General features: G+C 55.4%; 2 protein-coding genes across 4 annotated transcripts in view; one reads left to right on the top strand and one right to left on the bottom strand.

The window, feature by feature from the left end:
• Positions 1–1,090, bottom strand: part of TRAPPC10 (trafficking protein particle complex subunit 10) — an 89,199-nt gene extending 88,109 nt beyond the window's left edge. For both annotated transcript variants that reach the window (XM_025462110.3, XM_049104576.1), the window contains exon 1: positions 835–1,090. In XM_025462110.3, the coding sequence (XP_025317895.1) occupies positions 835–901 (67 nt within the window). In that variant the 5' untranslated portion in view covers positions 902–1,090. The remainder of the gene's footprint in view (positions 1–834) is intronic.
• Positions 1–26,179, top strand: part of CSTB (cystatin B) — a 449,713-nt gene that overhangs the window by 252,806 nt on the left and 170,728 nt on the right. The gene's annotated exons all lie outside the window — the stretch shown is intronic.

Genomic DNA, 26,179 nt, shown 5'->3' with positions numbered 1-26,179 from the left:
GGCTGTGGCTGGAGCACGCCAGGGTCCAAGTCGGGAGGAGACAGCCCACTTCCCTAAGGAAGTCTGTCACCCGGAGATGAAGCCACACACTTCAAGGTCAGACACCCAGTCCCTCCGGGACCTGAGCAGAGAGGACACGCTAGGGGCGCGCCCGCTGGACGGGAAAAGGGAGAAGAACACGAGCGTGCCCCAGACTCGCACAGCAGTCGGCCATGGGCGGCCTGGGCGCCCGCTTTTTCCGCAGAAAACAGGGCCTCCGTTGAAAGCACGGAAGACACAGGAGGAGAGTCGACGGGACACTGTCAAGGTCTGAAATCCCCGTGGTCCGAACGGAACGTCAGCGACGCCTCGGCGCGGCCTGTACCCTCCGCACTTCTCAAAAAAGTGTCTAATCCTAAAGTTGCGGCTGCAGAGAGAAGTTAGTGGGGGGCGTTTTCCGGTCACAGGAGGAGGACCCCCCCCCCTGCGGCCTGTGCGCGCCCGCGAGCCCGACCCGGGGCAGAGGGGCAGCTGCGGGGACCGCGGGGATCCGAGCGCACGCGCCCCCCAAGCCCCCTAGCCCCGCCCCCAAGCCCTCAGCCCCGCCCCCAAGCCCTCAGCCCCGCCCCCAAGCCCTCGGCCCCGCCCCCAAGCCCCAGCCCCGCCCCCGCCACGGCCCGCGGGCGTCCCGGGGTCGGAGGTCACCCTCGGGCGCGGAGGCCCCGCCGCAGCCGCCGCCCCGGCCACGCCTCCGACCCGGGGAGCGGCCGGGCCCGGAGCGCGGGGGTCGGGGGTCAGGGGTCGGGGGTCGCGGGGCGGGGGGGCCCCGGTTCCTCCCGCGCCGACGGCACTCACAGGTGACGATGGGCTTGTTCTCCATGGTGTAGATCACCGGCGGCAGCGGCTCCGCAGGGGCGGCCATGGGCGTCCGCCGTCACCGGCCCGGCCCCCCGCGCCCCATGGGCAGCCCCGAGGCCGCGCCGGGCCAGCCCGAGCCTGAGCGGCGCCTCGACACGGAGGCCCGCCCGGCCGCGCGAGGCAGCTCCCGAGCCGCCCGCCGCCGCCGCCGCCGCCTCCCGCAGCACCACTTCCGGCCCCGGCGCCGCCGCGCTACCGCTTCCGGGGCGCGCGGCTTAAAGGGGCGGCCTCCCGGCGGCGCTCGCGCGCTGTCCTCCGACAGAAAGGCGGGGCGGGGAGGGGGCGGGGCCCCACGTGCGCCTCGGAGCCGGGACCCCCCGCCCCCCCGCCCCCGACTGCGGCCGCCCCTCCGCGGGCCCGACGGCCCAGGGGACCCTCCTCCGCCCCCGGCGTCAGCCACCGCCGGTCACTGGCAGCCCATGGACACGGGCACGGCCCCGGGGTCACCGACAGCGCGGGGAGATGGGTGCCCCCTGGGGTCACTGTCAGCACCTGGACAGAGGGATGTACATCCCCCCCCTCCCCCGCCGGGTCACAGTCAGCACCTGGACACGGGCACGGCCCCGGGGTCACCTACAGCACAGGGAGACGGGGTGCCCCCTGGGGTCACTGTCAGCACCTGGACAGAGGGATGTACCCCCCCCCCGGGGTCACCTTCAACACCTGGACAGAGGGATGTACCCCCCCCCCCGGGTCACCTTCAACACCTGGACAGAGGGATGTACCCCCCCCCCCCCCCGGGGTCACCGTCAGCACCTGGACACAGGCACATCCCCGGGGTCACCTACAGCACAGGGAAATGGGGTGACCCCCGGGGGTCACCGACAGCAGATGGACAGAGGGATATACCTGCCCCCCCACCCCCCCCCACATCACTGTCAGCACCTGGACAGAGGGATGTACCCCCGGGGTCACTGTCAGCACCTAGACACGGGCACAACCCTGGCATCACCTACAGCACCTGGAGACGGGATGCCCCCCAGGGGTCACTGGCAGCAGCTGGACATGGGGATGTCCCCCAGAGGTCACCTAGACATGGGGATGCCCCTCAGGATCACTCTCAGCACCTGGACAGAGGAATGTACCCCCAGAGTCACTGTCAGCACCTGGATACAGACACGACCCCAGGGTCACCTACAGCACAGGGAGATGGGATGCCCCTGGGGGTCACCAGCAGCAGGTGGAAACAGGGATGACCCCCAGAGGTCACTGACAGCACCTGGACATGGGGATTGCCCCCCTCCCCCAGGTGACTATCAGCACTTGGACACGGGCCCAGCCCCGGGTCACCTACAGCACGGGGAGATGGGATGCCCCCCGGGGGTCACCAACAGCAGGTGGACACTGGGACGACCCCTGGAGGTCACTGACAGCACCTGGACACGGGATGCCCCCCGGGGGTCACTGTACACTGGCGTGAGAGGCGCTGACACCCATGGACCCAGGGACCACCCTGCGGTCACTAGGAGGGGCATGTAGACAGTGGCCGGGCAGCTGCTCACCCTCGGGGTGTGCTGCCCAGAACCTTGCTCTCCTTGTGTTTACAGACACCCAGTGCCTCAGGGGAAACAGTCAAAGCACCAGATTAATTCCCACCGCTGGGCCGAATGGCAGTTGCTCCTTGCGAAACTCCTGGTCTGGTGTTTTCTTGTTACACTGGTTTTACAGTATTATTGCTGCCATAAAGTCGAGCAGGATTATTTACCTTCTGGCTGTAACCAAAGACCCTACAGCACTGCAGTTACTCCTCGAGTCTCACCTTGGAGACGACTCCCCAACCCTCCGGTGGTGGAATGAACTGCCTCTTCCTGAAATTCCATAGCAGGTTGCCCACACTCCTGTTAGCACTGCTTTCCTGTCTCGGTGACAAACGCCTGCACGAGGGACTGCGCCTTCTACTTGTGTCCCAAACCTTCCCCCATACTGAGCCACCCAGGGCCTTCCATGGAGTGGGTGAGTTTTGGGAATGCCACAAAAAGAGGCCCTACTGTAATGCATGTAAATTTCTTGTGCAAGGAAAGTCGTTTTGGGGTAGCCTTTGCAGATGAAATAAAGCAAGTGTATGTGGGAAATAGCTTGAGTGTGAACAAAGGTGCTGATCGTGCGTGCATAGTGTAGCATGTGCATTGTAGCTGAGTGAGGATGCAAAGAGCAGAGTTTTGGACAGATGGAGCCAGTGAGGCAGAGCGCCGGAGAAGAAGGAACTAAGGAGGGGTGCAGAGCCAGAGCCCGTGTGGGGGTTCCCTGTAAGTCCTGGCCTCAGCCGGGCTCAGCATTGTAGGATGAGGCTCCACGGGGCTTACCAGAAAGCCTCTGCCTGTGACCGAGTCGAGCATGGCACAGAGACTAGAGGTCAAGCAGGGCTACAAAGCCCTCCGTAACTTCTCTCCAACTCCCGGGGCATTCCGCTGAGACACTAGATGGAGGACCATGTGCCCAAGAGTTAGCCAACTTTATCTGTGGCGGCCCAGATGAGTATTTTAGGCCTTGCAGGCCATCTGCAGTTTCTGCCTTACATATTTTCTTTGGGACTTTTAAAAAACAATTATTTGAAAATATAAAAACCGTTCATATCTCAAGGGCCAAACGAAAACAGGGCATGGCCCAGATGTGACCTATGAGCCATAGGTTGCAAACCCCTACCCCAAAATAAGGCCTACCTTAAAATGGTATAACACAAAGACTTGACAAGATCTTCAAGACAGACAGCACTTGGATTTGAGTCTTGCCAAAGTGGTGGGGCTTGTGGATGCCTTGAACATTCCTCAGATCCAACCTAGCAGAAAGCATAAAACCAATCCTATACAGAGTCAAGGTGATAAAGATAGTAGTTGAACTGCCAGCAAGAACAAAAGACTCTTCTGTGGAAGGTGATCCAGAGTCTGTACGACTCATGATTTACCAATGCTCAACATATATTAGAAAATCACTACTCCTAAAAAACCAGAAAGTAAGGGGCCCCCGTGGCTCAGTGGTTGAGCGTCTGCCTTCAGCTCAGGGTGTGACCCCGGCGTCCTGGGATCGAGTCCCACGTCGGGCTCCCTGCATGGAGCCTGCTTCTCCCTCTGCCTGTGTCTCTGCCTCTCTCTCTGTGTCTCTCATGAATAAATAAATAAAATCTGTCTAAAAAAATTAATTTAAAAAATTAAAAACCAGAAAGCATAAACCATAATCAAGAAACAAAGCATTCAATAGAAACCAGCCTCCAGATGGCCTAGATATCATATTCACAGATTAAGACCATAAAGCTGCTATAATAAACATGCTCTGAGAATTAAGAGGAAAGATACTCTTAATGAGTAAAGACAGGGACTCACAGCAGAGTAAGGGAAAGTATAAAAATAATGAAATGGAAAGCCTAGAACTAAAAAGCATAGTTACAGAAATGAGAAGTTTACCGCATTGGCTTAACAGCAAGTTGGAAATAGCAGAAAGAGTCCGTGGCCTTGAAGAGAAATCAATACAAATTTTCAATCTGAAAAAGAGAAAAAAAGATGGAAGAAAAATGAACAAAGCCTCGGAGACCTATGGGACAATATAAAGTGGCCTAACAGGAGTCTCGGAAGGGGGGGCGGCGCTGTCAGAATGTGGCAGAAAATTTATTTGAAAAATAATGGCCAAAAATTCACAAATTTGGTGAAAAATCTCAACTTATTGGTCAATAAACTCGGCAGAGGGCAGCTGGATGGCTTAGTTGGTGAGGTGTCAGCCTTCAGCTCAGGTCATGATCTCAGGGTTCTGGGCTCGAGCTGCCTGCTCAGTGGGGCATCTGCTTCTCCCTCTCTCTCTGCTGCTCCCTTCTTCTTGTGCATGCATGTGCATGCTCTCTCTCTCTCAAATAAATGAAATCTTAAATTAAAAAAAAAAAAAAAAAGAGAAGATCCCTGGGTGGCTGAGCGGTTTACCGCCTGCCTTTGGCCCAGGGGGTGATCCTGGAGTCCCGGGATGGAGTCCTATGTCGGGCTCCCAGCGTGGAGCCTGCTTCTCCCTCTGCCTGTGTCTCTGCCTCTCTCTCTCTCTCTCTCTCTCTCTCTATCATGAATAAATAAATTAATTAATTTAAAAATTTTTTTAAAAAAGAGCCTCAGTAGAACCTGAGGACCAGAGTATCCTGAAAGCAAGCAGTGATAATGACATGTTACCCACTGTGGAGCAATGACAAAAATTTCCACCAAGTTTTCGTCAGACACCGTGTCAACCAGAGAACCATGGTATCTTCCTTTAAAGTGCTGATTTTTAAAAACTTATCCCAAAACTCTACATCCTGCAAAAATATTCTTTAAAAACAAAGGCAGATAGGGATGCCTGGGTGGCTCTGTGGCTGAGTGTCTGCCTTCGGCCCACAGCATGATCCTGGGGTCCCTGGATGGAGTCTCACATCGGGCTCCCTGCATGGAGCCTGCTTCTCCCTCCACCTGTGTCTCTGCCTCTCTCTCTGAGTGTCTCCCGAATAAGTAAATAAAATCTTTAAAAATAAATAAATAAAAATAAAAACAGAGACAGATAAAGATATTTTCCGATAGCGTCACAGAATCTGTGGCCAGCGAGCAAGTACGACAAGACCTGGTGAAGGGTGTTCTTCAGAGTGAGAGGAAACGACACCAGGTGGAAAGTAGGAAGGAGAGCTCTGGAAATGATCAACAAATAGGTAAACATGAATTGTTAATGCTTCTTTCTTCTTTCCGTAGTTCCCTTAAAAGACAACTATTTAAAACACGCGTAATGATGTGGTGTGATGGTTTAGAATGGATGTGGTGGTCAAAGCCGTGACAACGCTGGCGCAGAGGACGGGGTGGATCAGGGTAGAGCACCTGTGCCGCTTGGTTACACCTGCGAAGCGGGACATCGCAGATGTGCATGAAGGTGGGGACTGAAGTAATACAACACTGACTCAACGGAATTCGACGGAAGAATCCTTATATCCAGCCCCACAGCAAAACCACTAGAAAAGAATAAAAATAATTTGAAAGGATTTTCCAAGAAACCAATAGAGAGAATAAAATGGAATCCTATGAAATACTTGATTAATCCAAAAGAAAGCAGGAAAGGAACAGCAGAAGAGTAAGGACAGAGAGGACCAGCCCAAGTGGTTATCACTTGAAAAGATGCTCAGCATCCATAGGTATCAGGGAAAGGCAAATGAGGGGGGCACTGACATATCGCTTCACGCCTATTCGAATAGTGAAAATAAAAATTTTTTAATTGTTCAGTTTTTTTTTTTCAGAGAGAGAGAGAACACCTGAGCAGTAGGGGGAAGGGCAGAGGAAAAAGGGAAGGAGAGAATCGTCCCAAGCAGACTCCCTCCTGAGTGCGGGGCGGGCGGTGGGGGGGTCCATGTCATGACCCTCAGATCCTGACCTGAGCTGAAATCAACAGTCAGACGCCCAACTGACTGAGCCACCCAGGCGCCCCCAAAATAAAATTTTTAAAAATCTGCCAATATGAAGTGTAGACTCCCAGCGCAGGACTTGCGTTAACTAGCCCAGCCTCCCCGAGACATCGTTCAGAGGCTCTGGGAAAGCGGACACTAAGCACTCTGTCTCATGACCGTGCAGGTGCCATGTCCTGCCACCACCCCCCCCGCGCCACCTGGCTCCTTTTTGGAAGAATTTTCTTTTCTTTCCTTTCTTTTCTTTTTTTTTCTGCCCTACAAGGTACTTTTTTTGCAGTACAGTTGACACACAATGTCACATTAGTTTTGGGTGTACAACGCAGTGATGCAACGATTCTGTGGGGCGTGCTGGGCTCACCCCAAGTGCAGCTACCATCCCACAGCACTGGCACATGGTCATTGACTGTATCCCCTGGGCTGTGCCTCTATTTCCGTGACTTATGCTGTAACTGGAAGCCCCTACCTCCCACTCCCCTTCCCCCGTTTGGCCCATCTCCCCCACCCTTCTCCCCATGGAGAACAGTATGGATGTTCCTCGAATACTAAAAATACAGCGACGCCGGGTGGCTCAGCGGTTGAGCATCTGCCTCAGCTCAGGGCGTGACCCCGGGGTCCTGGGATCGAGTTCCGCATCAGGGTCCCCCCAGGGAGCCTGCTTCTCCCTCTGCCTGTGCCTCTGCCTTTCTCTCTCTCTTTCATGAATAAATAAAAATAAAATATTTAAAATATGTATATATATATATATATATATATATATATATATATATATATATACACACACACAATTACCACATGCTAGCCAATAATTCCACTACGGGGTGTTTACCCAAAGAAAACAAAAGCACTAATTTGAAAAAATGTGTGCACCCCAATGTCTATAATCGCCAAGATATGGAAGTTTCCTTTCTGGAAGGAGGGAGGGCTGCAGCCAACCTTCTGGCTCGTGAGCTGAAAGGGGACTCCTGGGCTCTTTTCCCTCTCAGCAGACTTATCAGAACTTTTTTACACATGGGAATTTAGAAAATACTTGAATTCAGCACTTGAATACTTGAATTCAGATATTGGTTTAGTGATTCCTTTTAATAAGGGTGAACATGACGCTATTCCTATTAATCGATGTCTATTCTTTTCTCCAGATCCTTTTCTCCTGAGACAGCATTTGTTTTTTGTTTTTTTTTGGGGGGGGGGGTTGTTTTGTTTTGTTTTGTTTTTTTAAGGTTGCTGGAACTTGTGCTCAAATGGTCTTTCCTGGTAGCCCATTACGTTGTCTCTGGGCATCCAAGAGCCTGTTAAATTATGTATTGGGATATTGCATGTGTTGGGATATGGCTACTGTCCTTGTGCTTCGCGCACATGCAGAACCCACTCTCCACGTCTGCTTGTGTCTACAGGGAGGGTCCACGGCAGTTTGCGCTGTCTCCACAGAGACCTGGCTGAAGGAATGGCCAGCCCGCAGATGTTCATGGCAGGTTGGTTCCTAGTAGTGAAAGAGCAGGAACGACCCAGAATGTCCCCCAATGGGTGACTCGTTAAACACGCCCCCTGCACCGTGGAGCGCGACACGGCGATAGGAAGGAACGCACTGCTGGCAGGTGCAGGGACCTGGGTGGGCTTGAGAGAATGGTGCCGGGTGAAGGAACCCACCCCCAAAAGGTCACATGCTCTGTGATTCCGTCATAGAACACTCTTGAAATGATAAAATCACAGATCTGGAGAACAGATGGGGTCAGGGGAGGGCGTGGGGTAAGCAGGGAAGGGGGCTGAAGAGTCCTGGTGGGGACGGGTCGTGCTGCATCTGGGCGGTATCATCATCAGCATCCCGGTCGAGGTGGGCACCGGAGCTCTGCCCCACTCACTCCCTGGGGAGAAAGGAGGTAAAGGACACACTGCAGGTGCATGTGGATCTACATTATCCCAAAATAAAAGTTTAATGAAAAACCCAACTGATGGGGGCCCCCGGGTGGCTTAGGGGTTGAGCGTCTGCCTTCGGCCCAGGGTGTGACCCCGGGGTCCTGGGATCGAGTCCTGCATCAGGGTCCCTGCAGGGAGCTTCTCCCTCTGCCTGTGTCTCTGAGTCTCTCATGAATAACTAACAAATTAATTAATAAATCTTTAAAAAAAAAAAACCAACTGACTTTAAAGTCGTAACACCTGAGTCTACAAAAAATCCGCAGGGTGAACTGTGCGATGCTTGAGCATTTTGCCCCGAGCCCGCTCCTCTGTGATCCCGCTCGGCGTGCTGGCCGCGGCTTGAGGAGCATCTCCTCCACCTGGGTCCCGGGCCTCTGGGTCACATTTCTGTGCATGCAACGGAGCCATCGGTGATTTGTGCCTGGGGTGGGCAAATAGTGCATGAAAGAAAAGTAGAAGTAGGAACAATTTTGTGCAGAAATAATCTACTCTGGGATCCCTCGGTGGCGCAGCGGTTTGGCGCCTGCCTTTGGCCCAGGGCGTGATCCTGGAGACCCGGGATCGAATCCCACGTCGGGCTCCCGGTGCCTGAGGCCTGCTTCTCCCTCTGCCTGTGTCTCTGCCTCTCTCTCTCTCTCTCTCTCTCTCTGTGACTATCATAAATAAATAAAAATTTAAAAAAAAAGAAATAATCTACCCTTCAGATAATCAAGAAAATGCCATAGAAAGGTTTTTTGCTTTGTTTTTTTTCCTACTGAACTAACCCTGGCGGGGTGGGAGAGCGGAGAAGGGGAGGGTGAAACAGGCGTCCAGTGCACAGGAGGGGGCATCGGTAGACGCCCGGAGGCCACCTTTTGATAAAGCATGGATCACGTTCCATCCTGTCACCCTGCGGTTGCACTTCTGGCTCTCTTGAAGGAAATAGTCTCTCCCAAACCTGGGCGGATAAAAAGCACCTGCTGTTACCACCTGGTTAACAAGAGTGGGGGGATGCACCCCGGGCCCCCGCCCCTCCTGGAACTGCTGCTGTCTTGGCGCATTGCTTGCATGAAGAACCCACCTTCCGCGTCCGCTTGTGCGGGGACAGCACCCTCTTCCCAGGTTTGACTCTGCATAATGTGACTCAAATCAAATAATTAGGAGTAATGAAGTCAGACCTGGCGCCGTGGTTGACATTTCCGGACATTCTGCTCAGTGTTCCTATATTTAGCTCACTTGCCTTCTCTCTTGGCTTTCTGACAGCCTGGAGTCTCGCATTCTCCTCTCAAGCTGAGGTTATCCCCCGAGAGGCCTGTCCCTCACCTTTGTCCTGCTTGATGGAGGTGGGCGGCAGGGGCAGGAGGGGCCACCTTGTTGGAGACCCTCATTGCCCTCCAGCCACCCTTTCTGGCTTCTCACACCCAGGGAGCTGCCCCTTACCACGGCAGCAGAAGCCGGCTGTGGGCTGGCTTAGCCCTGCCAATGGGGCCCACATGTCTTGTGCCAGCCCCTGACACGTCCGATGTCCGGTCACAGGGGCAGAAGAGGGAGCTAGGACTTAAGCACCGGTTCAGGGCTGGGCAACCCGAATGCTCACCTCCAAAGGCACCAAAACTCCATCAGAATAGTTGGGAAGGGTGACGTCAGCTAACCCAGGTTTCTGTGAGTCTCTTCCCACCAAACCAGCACAAGGTACCACTGTCCAATCACGGGGGCCTGAGTGGGGCACCCAGATGGTAGTAGACACACGTTAGGGGCCCCAGGCCACATGCCTACAGCTCTGTCTGGTCAGTGGCAGCTGGATGGCCCGGGCACTGGTAGGGTCTCACCTCGGGGACCGCCGGGGCTCCACTTTCCTGCCTCGGGCCCAGGATCTTCTCCAAGGAACTAATACCAGCAAGCCCTCCATTGAGAGCATGGACAAATGTGCAAACCTCCCTTTCTCAGAGCACGTTCTGCGTGGTTCCTGAGAGGGCCAGTGGGATTGAGCCCGAAGAGATGACCAGCCCAGTGACAGCCCCTGTGGCTCTCTGCCCTGCCCTTCCTCACCCTCTCCCCCCTCCCTCTTTCCTCTCTCTGGGGCCACCAGCAATAAACCACCTGCACCCGAGTCCCCCCAAGATGCAGCCAGTCAGTAATGGATGAGGTCCTGCTGCCCCACCCACTAACCCACGGGGGGCACCCATGGTTGCCCAGAGGTCTGAAACAGGTGCCTCCATGGCCTGGTTACAAATACTCAATAATTCATTTATTTAAAAAAAATTTTAATTTAAGATTAAATTTGATTAACATAGAGTATGTTATCAGTTTCAGAGGTAGGGTTTAGCGATTCATCAGTTGCATCCAACACCCAGTGCTCATGACATCACGCGCCCTCGCCTAAATGCTAAATGTTTAATACCCTGCCCCAGAATTTGCCTGGCTCAGAGAATCACACTGAATACACGCTTCATTGTGAACATTGAGTTACTTGTTAATAACAGAAAACCCAGTTTCTCCTTGCATCTTTTATTTTTATTTTTTTGAGATTTTATTTATTTATTCACAAGAGATACACGGAGGCAGAGACACAGGCAGAGGGAGAAGCAGGCTCCCTGCGGGGACCCTGATGGGGGACTTGATCCTGGGACCCTGGGGTCACGCCCTGAGCCGAAGGCAGATGCTCGACCTCTGAGCCACCCAGGGCCCCCTCCCTGTGGCGGACCACATCCCCGGAGGGCCTGGCCAGGGAGGCCGCCGCACGCCCCGGCCTGGTTCGGGTGGGCACCGACGGCCTCGCTCCACGGGTCAGCCAGCTGCCCCCCCCCGCACACCGGGCCCGGGGCTCCAGACCAGAGGTGCAGACGGCTTGCGAACCGGTTGGCACCGTGTCGGTGTTGGCGGATGGCTCGCCACGGCCCGTCTGTCCTGCCGCGTTTTCCAAGTAGAGGGGCCTGCTGTCCCCCTCGCACCCCTCGCTCGCGGCCCCAAGGGCTGCATCTCCCAGGCCCCGCAGCCCCGCCGACCCCACAGCCCTCCCCGCACCGCCCCGCTTCTTCCTTCGCAGGGATCTCTACAGACACACGGGGGACGGGGAGGGCGCTGGCCGTGCTCCTGACCTTCCCCCCGAGGGCCCGCCCGGCCGGGAGCGTGGACGAAGGACGTGCCGCCTTGCTGAAGGCCCATCCCCACGTCGGGAGACTCGGGGGAGAGGCTGGCCCTGCAGCAGCAGGAACAGTGGCTCTGCCTCTCTCAGTCCAAGGTGGAACCAGGACAAAACGTGACCACATTCAAGACCGATCAGTGAGCTACAAGTCGGGGAGCCCTTTCCGACCCAGCGCGGGGCTGCCCTAAAATAAATCTTATAGTGGGATGAAATTTAATTTTCTAGGGAAGAAAATGACTCTAGAAAATAAAGACTAAACAGATAATTTCCAAAGCATAGGGAAAGTTGTTGTTAAAGCTCCCCCCTCCTAAACTGCCCCTCATTCAGACGGCTTCCCAGGGAAAGTCCACCCTCTCCAAACTACTCCAGAGCACAGAAGAGGGAGGGGGGTCTGGGGGGGCCCAGTGAGTTAAGCACCTGCCTTCAGCTCAGATCATGATCCTGGGGTCCTGGGATGGAGCCCCATGTCAGCCTCCCTGCTCAGTGGGGAATCAGCTTCTCCCTCTCCTTCCGCCTCTCCCCAGCTCATGTCGCTCCCCCTCTCTTTCTCTCTGTCAATTAAATAAATAAAATATTTAAAAAAAGAAAGGAAAACTTACAACTCTTTTACATTAAAGAAGTATAATATTCATGCCAAAACCCGATAAAGACTGCACATAAAAGAAATCTAGAAACCATCGTACCTTACAAATGTCAATGCAAAAGTCTTAAAATATTAGCAAGTAGAATCTATCAACGTGCTGAAGAATAAGATATTACCAGATGGAGCCTGTTGCAAAAGTAAAATGGTGAGTTAATACTAGAAAATCTGCTCACATAACACATCAAAGGAATAGATCTAAGGAGAAACCCCTTGTAAATGTCTGTTAGCTCAGAAAAGGCATTTGCCAAATTCACCAGTTGTTCTTGATTTCTAAAAAAAATGCTTGATGAAATAAGGATGATGGATACTTTCTTAATACAGCAACACACTGTAACATTATAGTCATATAAATACCAGCCCAAGAGTCTGCTCCATACTTAATGCAGAAGCTCTGGAATTATTCCCTTAAAGTCAGAAACAAGCCAGGGACCCCAACACCACCACTGCTCTTCAACATTGGGCGAGATACTGGCAAATGGTGTAATTAGACCAGAGGAAGCAATCAGAGGCATAAAAACTATCACTCTTTTGGAAATTAGATGAGTAATAAAGCACTCATTTTATTTTATTTTATTAAAGAGTTGATTTATTTATTCATGAGAGACACAGAGAGAGGCAGAGACGCAGGCAGAGGGAGAAGCAGGCTCCCTGTGGGGGGCCCGATACGGGACTTGATCCCAGGACCCTGGGGTCATGCCCTGGGCTGAAGGCAGGCGCTCAACCACTGAGCCACCCAGGGGTCCCTAAAGCACCCATATTAGATAAGCACAAGTAATAAGAGAATTTAGCGGGTTACTTATAATATTAAAATTAATCTGCATTAATTCATTAGTACCCTTCGTATATGTCTACAATGATTGACAGCTAATGCGTGTGTGTGCACGCATATCATATAAAACATATGGGGGAGAGGACCCTACAATAGCAACAACAAAAAGAGGAAATAATGGGGCACACGTGTAACAAGTAACATGTAAAACATACATGGGGAGAACCTTCAAAGACCCGAAAGTTGACTTGCCTGGATGAAAAGACGAACCATGCTCTCGCCGGGAGGGCTTAAAGTTGCGTGTGGGCAACTCTCCCTAAGCTGATTTCTAAATTTAATGTGATCCTTAAAATAATAAATATCAACAGGGTGATTTTTTTTTTGTCACTAGAAAGGCTAACTTCAACCACGGTGTCAGAAATACACAGGAAAGGGTAGCCAGGAAAATTCTGCCAAGGATGAGTAATGAGCACACTCCACGAGGCGGTAAAGCTCTCGACGAAGGCTTAACCGCTGGCCGGAGCGGCATGGACGGCGTGCTGCCCACAGCTCAGCAGAACCGCCTTGCGCAGGGAGGATCAGACTCAAATACGGGGGGAATTTAGTGTGTGCTCAAGACAGAAGTTCAAATCAAATGTGAACACGGACTGAAAGTATTAGAAGAGCCCAGGACCGAGAGGCATCGAATGAAGAAGTAGAAATCGTACTTCTGTTCTTTCCACAACTGCTTTCAGGAGTTGGGCCAAGTTAGTTCAACGGGTCAACAGGACAAGACATTTCTGCCCATTTATCACCACCGCCGCCTCGGCTGATTTTGTGAATCTGTGTAGCCGAGCGCGTCCGATTCAGCAGAGCGATTTACCAAATGCTATCGAGTAGTGCTTACGTGTGCTTGGGGCTTTAGAGGCGCGCATCCCATTGAATCCCACTGCTTGGATCTATGTACCAGACGGAATCAATACTAATCTCATAGGGCTTTGGTGAGGCTTATCAGATATTTGAAAAAGAGTCAACACAAAGTCAGGCACTTAGCAAATTTTGTTAGGACAACTAAGTACTCAACCGGAAGAAGATCCAGTTAAATCCACACCTCACTCTCTACCCCAGGATACAGTCCAGGGAGATCAAACATTTGCACGTAGAAAATGAGCCATGAAATTGTTAGCAGAAAATATGGTGAATTCCTCCAGCCCCACAGTGGAAAAGGCCTTCCTACTATGTGTCAAAATCCAAAGACCAAAGAATAAAAGACTGAAAGTCTGATTGTAAAAATAAAAACATATGCCTGGAAAAAAAAAAAACATAAAGTCAAAAGATAAAGAAGCAGAAGGAAAAAAAGGAATATATATCACAAAGGATGAATTTTCCTTTTTTTTTTTTTTTTTTTTTTTTTTTTTTTTTAATTTTTATTTATTTATGATAGTCACAGAGAGACAGAGAGAGAGAGAGGCAGAGACATAGGCAGAGGGAGAAGCAGGCTCCATGCACCGGGAGCCCGACGTGGGATTCGATCCCGGGTCTCCAGGATCGCGCCCTGGGCCAAAGGCAGGCGCCAAACCGCTGCGCCACCCAGGGATCCCCCAAGGATGAATTTTCCTAATAAATAATATGTAAAGAGCTCCTGAAAATCAAGAAGAAAAAAACTAACCCAATGAAAATAAAGACATGAGCTCCACTCCCCTCCCCCTTCAACTTCAGATCAGATGCCAATCACAACCCGCAGGTCCTGGGGACCCATCCGTCACTTCTGACCACCGGCCACAAATCAGGGTTCCCACGACCCCCCCTCGAGGCCGACTCATTCGCTAGGGGAGCTCACAGATCTCAAGGAAGCTCATCTCCGGGTTCTCTGTATCATAAAGGATGTGATGAAGGGAGCCGATGAACGGCCACATGGGGGTGGGGGTGGGGTCCTGAGCGCAGGAGCGTCTGTCCCACCGAGCTGGGGGGCGTCACCCTCCCCGCGTGCACCTGTGACTCACCCGGCAGCTCCCCGGACCCCGCACTGTTGGGATTCTCAGGGGCTTCCTCCCGGGGCCTGAGATGCCTCATTGACCCTGTTGCCAGCCCCTCCCCCACCCTGGAGGGGGGTGGGGGGGGCCTGAAATTCTGGAGCTTCTTTGTGGGTTCAGCCCCCACCCAGGAGCCCCCCAGGAGCCCACCTGCATCACCATTAGGACTCTGGTCACTTAGGAAGCGAGGAGGGCTCGGGAGCGCAGGGCCGGGCCCCGGGGTGGGGGTGGGGGTGGTCAGAGCCCAGGAGGTCGGGACAACTGGGATCCCACACTCATCACATCAGCAGCAGGTAGATTCGACAGGTCACCCCGCAGCGATACCGTGGGCCACAGGCCAGCGGCGCCACAGGTGGACGGGCCAGCAGCCGTGGGTGGGGACTGGCGAGTCCATCCGGCTGCGATGGCCACGCTGCTGCAGCCCCAGAGCAGTCCTGGGCCGGGGGAGGGGGAGGGGGACGCCGAGGACAGGCGGGGGGACGCGGGGACCGCTCCCTGTGCGCTGGGCTGGACGGTGAGTGTATTAACTACTCGGAGAAATCCAAGGACTGCTTCGCCGCTCCCACCGTTTGACAGCCCTCCTGGGAATGGGGTGATCGTTCTCCTCGGAACCTCGGCAGAGGCGTCCTAACTAAATAAAACCAGCCCGCTTTGAGGTTCTTTATGATAAACAGGTACTTTGAGGATTTCTTTAAAATCGGGCAGGCCTTCCCCTTGAGGCGAGGCCCCCGTGTCCTGCGGGGGGGGGGGGAGGCCTGATGCACGGGAACCGTGGCAATGGCTGCAAGCTGACTTCCCTCAGGCAACCGTCCCTTGCACCCCTCGCAGGTCCTGGGCCCATGGGAGCCCCGGGTCCCCGGCTAGCCAGTGCGCTCAGGCCTCAGTTCGCCCCTGCAGGTTCAGCCCCGGCTCTGGGCTCTGCCCCGTATCATTCTCCTTTTAGGATTTGTGCTGCTGCAGTGAGCACCGGGCGCGTGAAGCTCCTTGGGCCCTCGGTGTGCTTTGGAGGGTTGGGGAAGAGTGGCATCCCTGAGAGCCGAGGTGCCGGGACGTCGCGTGTTCCAGAGACACCCAGTAGAGGCGCCGCCACCGCCCTGTCTGTCCAGGGCCTCCACATTCCCAGCCACCTGCCAGCCTGGTCAGGTGAGGTGCAGGCGGCCGTCTCCTGGGCCTGACGACAGCCGTGACTTTGTCAAGCTGCTGAGCCAGGTCAGTACGGACTCTCGTCACCCGAGGACACTACCCCCTCCTTGGTTAGGCCACTGTTCACAGGGTGTCCTGCTGCTCGTCAAAGACCCCTGCGGGGAGGGAGGACCTGCCCACCCAGGCGACCTGGCCCGGAGGGAAGGGCAGGGAAGGCAGGGAGGGGCAGGGAGGTCAGGGAAGGGCAGGGAAGGGCAGGGAGGGCAGGGAAGGGCAGGGAAGGGTAGGGAGGGCAGGGAGGGCAGGGAAGGGCGGGGAAGGGTAGGGAGGGCAGGGAGGGCAGGGAAGGGCAGGGAAGGGTAGGGAGGGCAGGGAGGGGCAGGGAGGTCAGGGAAGGGCAGGGAAGGGCAGGGAGGGCAGGGAAGGGCAGGGAAGGGCAGGGAAGGGTAGGGAGGGCAGGGAGGGCAGGGAGGGCAGGGAAGGGCAGGGAGGGCAGAGAGGGCAGGGAAGGGCAGGGAAGGGCAGGGAAGGGTAGGGAGGGCAGGGAGGGCAGAGAGGGCAGGGAAGGGCAGGGAAGGGCAGGGAGGGCAGGGAGCTCTCCCTGCGTGGTTATAGCGGGGGCCTGCGGGAGAAGGCCGACCCTGACACGGCCGCCGGGTTAGCGGGGGAGCACGCAGAGGCACCTCCTCCCGACCGAGCTCTCCGCCCGGAGCCCGTGCCCCCAACACCCACTCCACGCGTGCCTCTCGGGGTCACAAGAGCCAAATGCTGCAGTCTGGGCCGCGGCTGGCACGAGCCGGAGCCAGCTGGAGGGCAGAAGGCGGGAAGTGCATCTGCGGGGGGTTCGGACGCTCTTCTGTGCACTTGAGCAGAGATGGGCCAAACAGCAGTCACGGCCTTCGCAGCCACAGGACCAGTCCCGATGCCAAGGGACAGGCGCAGAGCGTGGGCCACACCAGGCACCCACGACACAAGTAAAACCTGTGACAAAGCTTGGGTGATGGCACCTGCCCCCTCAAGGGTGGGGGAGACTTGAAGGAGAAGCTGATTCCAGGGCTCGCTGGGCCCTTCCAGAGAGATCTTGGGGATCGATCCTCCCAACGCTGCCAAGGATCTGGCTGGAGCCATGGTCATGCATTTTTAAGTGGCCATTAGTCGGGGCCACCTTCTAAATGGGCGTTGTGGCCTCGGAGGCTCCAGCGGGGTGGCGGGAAGGCCCCGGGCTGGCTGCGGGATGTGGTTACACCTCCACCCGGGACGGCCTCTGGGCCGGGTCCCCATGCGCCCGCCAAGAACAGGACACTCTGCTTGTCCTCGCTGTGATACATCCTGTCCCCAGATGACTTCTCGGGCCGGGCTGGTAACACTAGCATTAGCGTCTCCGTGAGCGGCGCTCTGGGCCGGGCGCACGGTTGGGCCCCGAAAAGGGACTTGACCTCGGTCCCTGAACTAACCGACCTCACTCCCTACGCACCTGTGAATCTTCATTCTGCATTTTTAGAGTAAATGATACAACCGATGGCTTAGTCTTGGGGTCTTCACGTTCCCCTTATTTGAACAGAATTTTAATTCCAAGGTGTTTCTCTGATGTGAGTGAAGGTGGTTTCAGCCAGCGAAGGGTTTCAGGCCGGACCCCGACAGGCATGTCCTCGGCCGTCACCGGGTGGTCTGGCCGCCTACAGCAGCTGTGCTGAAATCAGGCCCAGGATCTGACTGTATGAGACTCCCTCGCGTCTGCCCACATCTAGGGGGTTCCAGGACATGAGAGTTCCAGGGCTGACACGGAGACGGCCTCAGGAAACTGGATTGGTTGTTCACTTTAATCAAAAGGAAGCAGAACTGCAATGGGCTCGTCTCCTGTGCTAAGGTCAAGACCCGGAGAGGAACAAAATGGGACCCTGAGACTCAGGACGGCCGTGAGGTTTACTAGACAAGCCTGAGAATCTCGAACTCCAAATCCCCCCAACCTGTGGGCGAGCAGCAGCTGCCTCCGTCTCCCCCACAAGGGAACGCATCACCCCTGGCCTGGAGAGCCACAGAGTCCCCACCTACTGTCGGGAGGAGAGTCAGGGCGCAGGGCCCTGGGATTCTGAGTGATGCCACGCCTTCTGCATCCCGTAGCTTAACCCTATTTGAAAGCAGCGCCTGGCGTGCTCCTGGCTCCTAGTAGCTGCCGGGGGCCTGAGCGTGGAGCAGCATTGAGATTGGAACTGCCCCTCCCAAGCGAGGCGCTGTGCCAGGTGAGGGCAGCAAGCGTGAACAGGCCAGAGGGGCACAGACGGTGGTCCAGACCCTTCCATCACCTGGGCTGCCCCGACACCTGCCTCCCAGCACACGCCGTGGCCTCCTGGGCCGTTCCCTGCCACTGCTAACAAGGAGCATCACAGGTCTGACTCACAAGAGGCTCCACTTGATACTAGGTGCAGACCACAGGGGTGCCGGCTGTACCCGGCCCGACCCGGTGTGTCCCCAGAGGCCCAGGGGAGAGGAGACCCTCCCGTGTGCAGGGCTGGAGGGGACACCGCCACTCACTACATAGGGGGAGAAGCCGTGTGGATGGGTTGGCTGCTGGTCACGGGCCCGGAAGCGGCAAAATTGGAGGACCGGAGTCAAGAAGGTCTGGGGAAAGGTGTCGGCAGGAGGCCTTTGGTCCAAGGGGGTAGCACAAAGTCTGGGGGCCTTTGTGTCCTGTCAGTGTGCACCAGAGAGAGGACACACATGGCAGAGAAGCACCACGTGGACACACGGCTCCTCGGGCAGATGCCAGCCTTCGTCACGCTCCGGCCAGGCCAGCGTCGGCGTGATGGGCTCGCGGACTGAGCGGCTGAGAGGCCGCAGTGCAGGGTCACAGGCTGCGTGGGCCAGCAGCATGGGCACCCTCTTGCAAAGGTGACGTGTCTGAGTGTCCCACCTGCCAGGGGAAGCCAGTGATGTCAAGCCTTGGAGACGGGTCTTCTCAAGGAGTTGAACCCGCCACTGGGGTTCCGACTGATGACAGGAGACGCCATCCACACTGGAGGGCAGTGGGTCCTCGGTACCTGGTCCTCGTTACCTGCCCTGGGCCCACGTGGTCGGTATTCAAGGCCTCGCCTAGTGCCAGACTTACCACCACGGGACCTCACAAACCATAGCCTCAGGTCAAGGGGCTCAGTTTGTAACAAAGGACTTGTGACCGCAGAAATCACTGGTTAGGCCGTCACATCACGTGACCTGGGGCAGCCAGCCTCGTGAAACTGCCTCATCAGGGCTCAGCAGAGGCACCCACCCTGTGGGCTTGGGGTGTTAAATTCCAGGGGAGTCAGCCAGTAGCTGAATACTCGGCCTGGGAACCCAGAGGTAGGCGTAGGACCGGCTCCTCCACCACGGACCCCAGAGACACTAGCAAAAGGGCACTTCTCATCCCTGCAACGTTGCAACCTTTTTGGATTAGAGGTGCTTGTTTGGGAGGAATGTGGGGGATGCCTTCCTGGAGTTGCATAAATTACCCAGAAATAAAGCAAAGGCCACTCCTGGCCACTGTGAGTCCTTTAGGCCAATAGCCTGGTAATCAAAGAAAGGAGTCGCTTGGCTAAAGAGGTCATTGTCCTGATTGCACTGGTACACGTGAGCAGGGAGTATTTTTAGAACGCAGGGGATTTTCTGGGGCATCTCTTCCTTAGACGTTCAGTGGTAACAGGATGCTTAAAATGTTGCAAATATTAAGAGAAAGAACCAAAATCAGGCAAGGAACATGATACTCTATGAAAAGAACTGGTATGTTTTAAAAAAAATCCTAGTGATGGGGCACTTGGTGGCTCCAATGGTGAAGCATCTGCCTTCAGCTTGGGTCATGACTCCAGGGTCCTGAGGTCAAGTCCCACATCCACATCCAGTTCCCTGCTCAGTCTGCTCCTCCCTCTGCCCTTCACCCCCCTCCCCTCGCTCATGATCTCTCTCTCTCTCTCAAATAAATAGACAAAATCTTAAAAAAATAAAAATCCTAGTGATGATCATGTAAAAATTCAGGTTGTTAGTGGACTATTTAAAGGGAAGGTTAGGGCAGCCCGGGTGGCGCCGCCTGCAGCCCAGGGCGTGATCCTGGAGACCCGGGATCGAGTCCCGCGTCAGGCTCCCTGCATGGAGCCTGCTTCTCCCTCTGCCTGTGTCTCTGCCTCTCTCTCTCTCTCTCTGTATGTCTCATGTGAATAAATAAATAAAATCTTAAAAAAAAATAAAGGGAAGGTTAGATGCAGCTGCTAAAAGAATTTCTCAACTAGAAGATAGACAAGAAACAACCCAGAATTAGCTAGAACGCAGCACAGAGAGACAACAAGATGGGACACAGGAAAGAAGGTCAGAAACCCAGGGACAGAAGAACAGTTATTGGAGTTACGGTACGAAAATCAGAGGGAATGGGGCAGAGGCGGTGTGTAAAGACATGGTGGCCGGAGAATTTCTAGAATTGAAGAAAGACTGTCCTGAGATTCAGGAAGCAAATCAAATTTCAGATGAAAAGAAAAGCACGCTTAGACACACCGTAGTTCAGCTGAGGCCACCAAAGGGAGACTTTCAAACCAGATGGAGAGAAAGGACACATTGTCACCTGGGGGATAAGACGGTCAGCAGACTTCTCAGCAAGAAGAGTGGAAAGTGTCAAAAGTATGGAAAGAAAGGAACGACAGGGATCCCTGGGTGGCGCAGCGGTTTAGCGCCTGCCTTTGGCCCAGGGCGCGATCCTGGAGACCCGGGATCGAATCCCATGTCGGGCTCCCGGTGCATGGAGACTGCTTCTCTCTCTGCCTCTCTCTCTCTCTCTCTCTCTCTCTCTCTCTCTCTCTGTGACTATCATAAATAAATAAAAATTAAAAAAAAAAAAGAAAGGAACGACAGTCTACAACTAATTATTCCCACAACCACACCCCCACTACAAAACCAGAGCAAGAGAAAGAATTTCCGGGAAACCCAAGGCTGAGAGACTCTACCCCCAGGGAATCCCACCAAAGGCACTTCAAACAGTTTGTTTCAAGAGAGAGAATGATCCCAGAGGGAGTTTCTAACGGCTGATGGCAACAGAAGCTGCAAACATGGGTAAGTCTAAGCAACCACAAACTGTAGGTGAAAATAAAAGTTACTGTAGGTGTAAAAAAATGAGAATGAGCTAGAGATGCTGAGAAGTGTGACAGGTCACACGGTGGGGCTGATGTCAGCCCCACTGAGCACTAGCAGCGGCCGGAAGAAGACTGAGTCGTGGTTAACTTCAGGACTCATCATGTCAGCACAGCATTTTAAGAGGACCCACTCACTGAAAGAATAAATATAACCAGCAGAGGAGGGAAAGCGGGGAAGAAAAGTTGACCAAGGAGGCGGAAAACAAACAGAAAACGCTAACATGCTGGAAATAGGGGCACCTGGGGGGCTCAGTGGTTGAGTGTCTGCTTTTGCTCCGGTCATGATCCCAAGGTCCTGGGATCGAGTCCTACATCGGGCTCCCTGCATGGAGCCTGCTTCTCCCTCTGCCTGTGTCTCTGCCTCTCTCTGGGTCTCATGAATAAATAAATAAAATCCTAAAAAAAAAAGACGCTGAAAATAAATCTAGTAATAAAAATGAATGTAATTGATCCAAGCTCACTGGAGAAAATAAAGAGATATTTATTTTCTTATAGGATTAAAACCAAAATTGACCAGGATATATTGTTTATGAGAGACAGAAAGGACAAACCCAAAACGCAAGGCTACAAATGGGTTAGAAGGAAGTATGAGTTGTGTATGAGGCAATAAATAAGTATTGTGTCACTATGCTAACGTTACATTAGATTTATTTATTTATTTAAAATTTTTATTTATTTATTTGAGGGAGAGAGAGCACGAGCAGGGGGACAGGCAGCGGGAGAGGGAGAAGGAGAAGCAGGCTCTGCGTAGAGTGCGGAGCCCAACACAGGGCTCGATCCCAGGGCCCGAGATCACGGCCTGAGCCCAGGGCAGATGCTTCACCGACGGAGCCACCCAGGCACCCCCGTCATTAACTTCGATTTACAGCAAAAAAGCAAAAGGAAAAGTTCAGTTCACCAAGAAAACAGAACAGCTGTGAATTCGTATGTCCTGAGCATCGTAAGGCAGAGATGGAGAGCATTTCAAGGGGAAACGGGCAAGCCAGCCGTGACCCCTGGGCAGGAGATCTCTCCATCCGCCTCAGGGGTGGAGTAAAGCGCACCAGGCAAAGCAAGGCTACAGTGGCTTGCAGGAATCGAAGCAGCGCGCTTGGTCCAGGGACACGCATGTAGAGCTGCGCAGCCCGCGACGGCAGCCGGTCCTCAGGGACGAGGGACCCCGTAACCGCGTGGAGAACTCGCGCTTTCTTGGGAGATAGGAGAAGGGGCCAGATGGGAGGGTCGGCGGACACGCCGCGCGGGAGGGAGCAATGCTGTGACGCCCTCGGTCCTCCCGGTGAGCGCAGCCCCGCAGTTCCAGGGAAGATCCCAACGGGTTCTCTTGGTTTTTTTTGTTTTTTTTTCTTTTGTTTTTTAAAAGATTTTATTTATTCATGAGAGACACAGAGAGAGGCAGAGGGAGAAGCTGCTGCCTGGGCGTTTTACAGGGTGATGACCCGCTCCCCGCGGCGTCCAGACGCTTGGGTAGGGACTGTGGTTAGGGTGCCTGCCCTCGGCTCCTGCTTTGCTTTTCCCCGGGGGGCTTTTTTATTATTATTATTTTTTTAAAGATTTTATTTATTTATTCATGAGAGATACAGAGAGAGAGGCAGAGACACAGGCAGAGGGAGAAGCAGGCTCCACGCAGGGATCCCGACAGAGGACTCGATCCCGGGTCTCCAGGATCATGCCCCAGGCTGAAGGTGGCGCTAGACCGCTGAGCCCCCTGGGCTGCCCCGGGGATGTTTTAAAATGACCCCCCGGGGGCGCCTGGTGGCTTAGGCTGTTGGTTGTGCGACTCTTGGTTTCGGCTCAGGTCCTGATCCGTGAGTCCTGGGTTCGGCCCACACTCCGTGGGGAGTCTGGTCCTCCCTCTGCCCCTCCTCTTTCTCTAAAACTCCAAAATAGGGGATCCCTCCATCCCTCAGGGGTTTAGCGCCGCCTTCGGCCCGGGGCATGATCCTGGAGACCCGGGATCGAGTCCTCTGTCGGGCTCCCTGCGTGGAGCCTGCTTCTCCCTCTCTCTGTCGTGAATAAATAAATAAAATCTTTTAAAAAAATGAAAAAACTCTAAAATAAAAAAAACAGCTTAAAAATAAAATAAAATGACCCCTCAGAGTCGAGGCCCTGAAAAGTCAGTGACCCCCGCCCCAGCCACCGGACACGTCTCCTGCCCGCTTGCGGCGGGGACGGAGGGTGGCCCTTCCCTGGGTCGTCGAGCACCTGCGACGGGGATCTGGGGATCTGTAGGAAACTCAGTGACTCCACTTCCTTCGCGGGGCTGTACTGAAACCGCTGGTCAGGACGGCGGCCAGTGGCTCTCAATCCCTGGGGCTGCTGAGCGAGCCACCTGGCGACCCAGTCGGGGCCCATGGCCCTCGTTCAGCAGGTCATGATTCAACATGCCAGCTCCAGCTGCACAACATGCCTGGCGATTCTAAATCCTTCTCTGCGCATTGAGACGCCCACCTTCACTGCCGGGGACGTCTCCTCGAGGACCCGGGAGCCTCTCTGTCGCAGACACTGGGGGCTCCTGATCTCCCCTGGGAGGTCAGGGCTCGACCCCGGGGGTGCCCTGCTCTGAGCACACCACTGCATCTGTCCTATGGGAACGGGAGCTTCTCCCCTGGGTGGGTGCTGGGTGGCAAGCCCAGGTGGCCGGGTCCCATGGCCCCCACCCCGGCCACCCCGCCCTCTGCGCCCTCCCTCTGCTCACCCGGCCCTGCAGAGTCTCCTGCGTCTCCTCCAGGGAGGCTGGGCTCGGATCACCCGGGCTCCCTGTCCCAGCCGCTGTCCCCAGCAGCTCCACCTTTGCCACCTGGGCTGGTGGCCAGCGCTGCTTCTCCCTGACAGCGGCAGGGCTGGCTGCTCCTGGCCTCCTCCATCCGCAGGGGCCCCGCCTGCCCTGGCCCTCGGGGAGTCCCTTTGTCCACTCCTTCCTCCTGGGAGGGAGCCGGTAACGCAGCCTGGCTGGGGCGGGTGCGGCCTCGGCAGGGTGCTGGGCACCCAGGACCCAGGGCCCGCTTGATGGTCGACACCTGAGGTCCATCTCCCACTCCTCACTTCCCACCACCCGAGCCCCGGGCCACCCTGGAAGAGAGGCGGCCTCCCCGCCCTGCTGTGCTCTGGGGAAGGGGTGGCCCTGCACCCTCAGACTGTTGCACGCTGCAGAGGTAGGGGCAGAGGGTGCGGCCAGTTCTGAGCGCCCGGGGCTCTCCTGGTGAGAGGAGGCCGCTAGAATCCACCCAGGCGGAGACCAAGCAAGGACCTGTCCCCGTGCAGTTGACACAGAGGAAGGAACCCTCACGCCAGGGCCCTGGAAAAGGTGTTTCTGGAAGTGTAAGCAGGGCCCCCGGGTGGCTCAGTGGTTAGGCCTCCGACTCGGGCTCAGGCCGTGCTCAGGCCTCAGCCGGGAGTCTGCTGGTCTCTGTCCCTCACCGATGGGGACCCGGACCAGGGAGTCATGCTTCTGACAACAGTCTTGGGGACATTATGTCCCAGGAGGCGTCCCGGGCTGCCGAGGGGCTGCGAGCCTGAAGAAGCGTGGGCGGCGTGCACCCCAGCTCTGCAGCTCCCGGGAGTCCCTGCAAATCTCTGGGCCCTGGCGAATGGGCCCCCGCCCCCCCCACGACGGGCGGAGAATCCCGCCCTCCACATGCCTCCCCGAGGGCACCTTGGATCGTGCAGGGGATCTGCAAACAGGCGAGCTGGCTGTCCTCCCCCCGCCCCTGCCCCCGCCCCCAGTCTCGGTGTAAGACCACCGAGCGCCTGCTTGTGTGCAAGCACAGCCCGGGCCCCTGCACACCTGCTGGCTCCCAGTGCTCTGGGCCCTCGGCCAGCCCCGCCCGCACCCCCCGGGCCTCCCCCACCAACTCAGCACGGGGGACGGGCGGGCGCCGCGACGGCACCGGCCCTTGCTTCTCCTGGACGGAGCAACTGTCTGGCCGTGTGGACCTACACACCCTGTTCTACAAGACACGTCCCCCTGGAGGGCGGCTTGTGGGCATTGCGGGTGCACCGTGTGATCTCAGGGCGTCGGGCTCCACGCCAGGAAGCTGGGGGTACCCCTTCAACCACCTGCAAGGTTCTCCCTGAAAACCTCACGCCCTAACCGCCTATGTCACACTTTCCGTACATTCCACGCATTTATTCTCCCCACGTCCCACGAAACCCGCTCTGGGACGACGTCGTCCCTCTGGGTGTGTTGCTGTGCCGTGGCTGCTGCCGCTGGAGCCTGACCTGCTGACGTCACCCACTCCCTCGGAGACACCACAGGACAACTGGATCTCTTCACGGAGTTTCTAGCCCTTGGGGAGCACTTTTGTCAAGAGGGGCTTCCCTTTCCGGAAAGTCCACGGCCGTGTGGGTCACCTGGACAATTCAGCGGTCTTGGGCATTACGTGAAACATGAGGAAACATGACAATAAGGCGTAAATTTGTGATTTCGTATCATTTCTTAATGAGATTGTTCTTTTTTTCAATATTTTATTTATTTATTCATGAGACAGACAAGGGAGGCAGAGACACAGGCAGGGGGAGGCAGGCTCCCTGCGGGGAGCCCGATGCGGGACTCGATCCCAGGACCCCGGGTCACACCCGGAGCTGAAGGCAGACGCTCACCTGCTGAGCCACCCAGGTGCCACTTAATGGGATTGTTCTTGTACGAGCACCCCAAGCTTTCCTCTGTTTGGGGTGTGTATGTGTGTGTACATGTGTGTGCACACTCATGTGCATATGCTGACACAGGCTTCTACATGTTTATATGGGCACACACATGCATGTGCACCTACATGTACTGGTATGTGTGCACACTTACACACTCGTGTGCACTGGTATGTGTGTGTGTGCGCCGGTGTGTATGGCTGCACGTGCACACACACATGCTCCTCTCATTACATCAGGTGGCCAGGGGCTGATGCCCAATACTGAGTCTCCCCAGCAGAGCCAGAGGTGGAGCGTGGCCAGCAGAGCAGGGGGCTCATGATGAAGCATGGCCCACCTCCCGGGTATCCTGGGTGTCCGTGAGCCTCCAGGTGGGGAGCCTGAGGGTCCCTTCCACACTGTTCATCTTCACCAGTGGGTAGTCACGTTCAAACGGGACCCAGCACGCAAGCAAAGCAGTGCTGCGTGCATGGGGGATAAGGGTCTGGTCCAGCCCTGCC

The sequence above is a fragment of the Canis lupus genome, chromosome 31, assembly GCF_003254725.2.
Source record: "Canis lupus dingo isolate Sandy chromosome 31, ASM325472v2, whole genome shotgun sequence".
Lineage (NCBI taxonomy): Eukaryota > Metazoa > Chordata > Mammalia > Carnivora > Canidae > Canis > Canis lupus.
The sequence above is the reverse complement of the archived record's forward strand: the minus strand, read 5'-3'. Positions and strand labels throughout refer to the sequence as shown.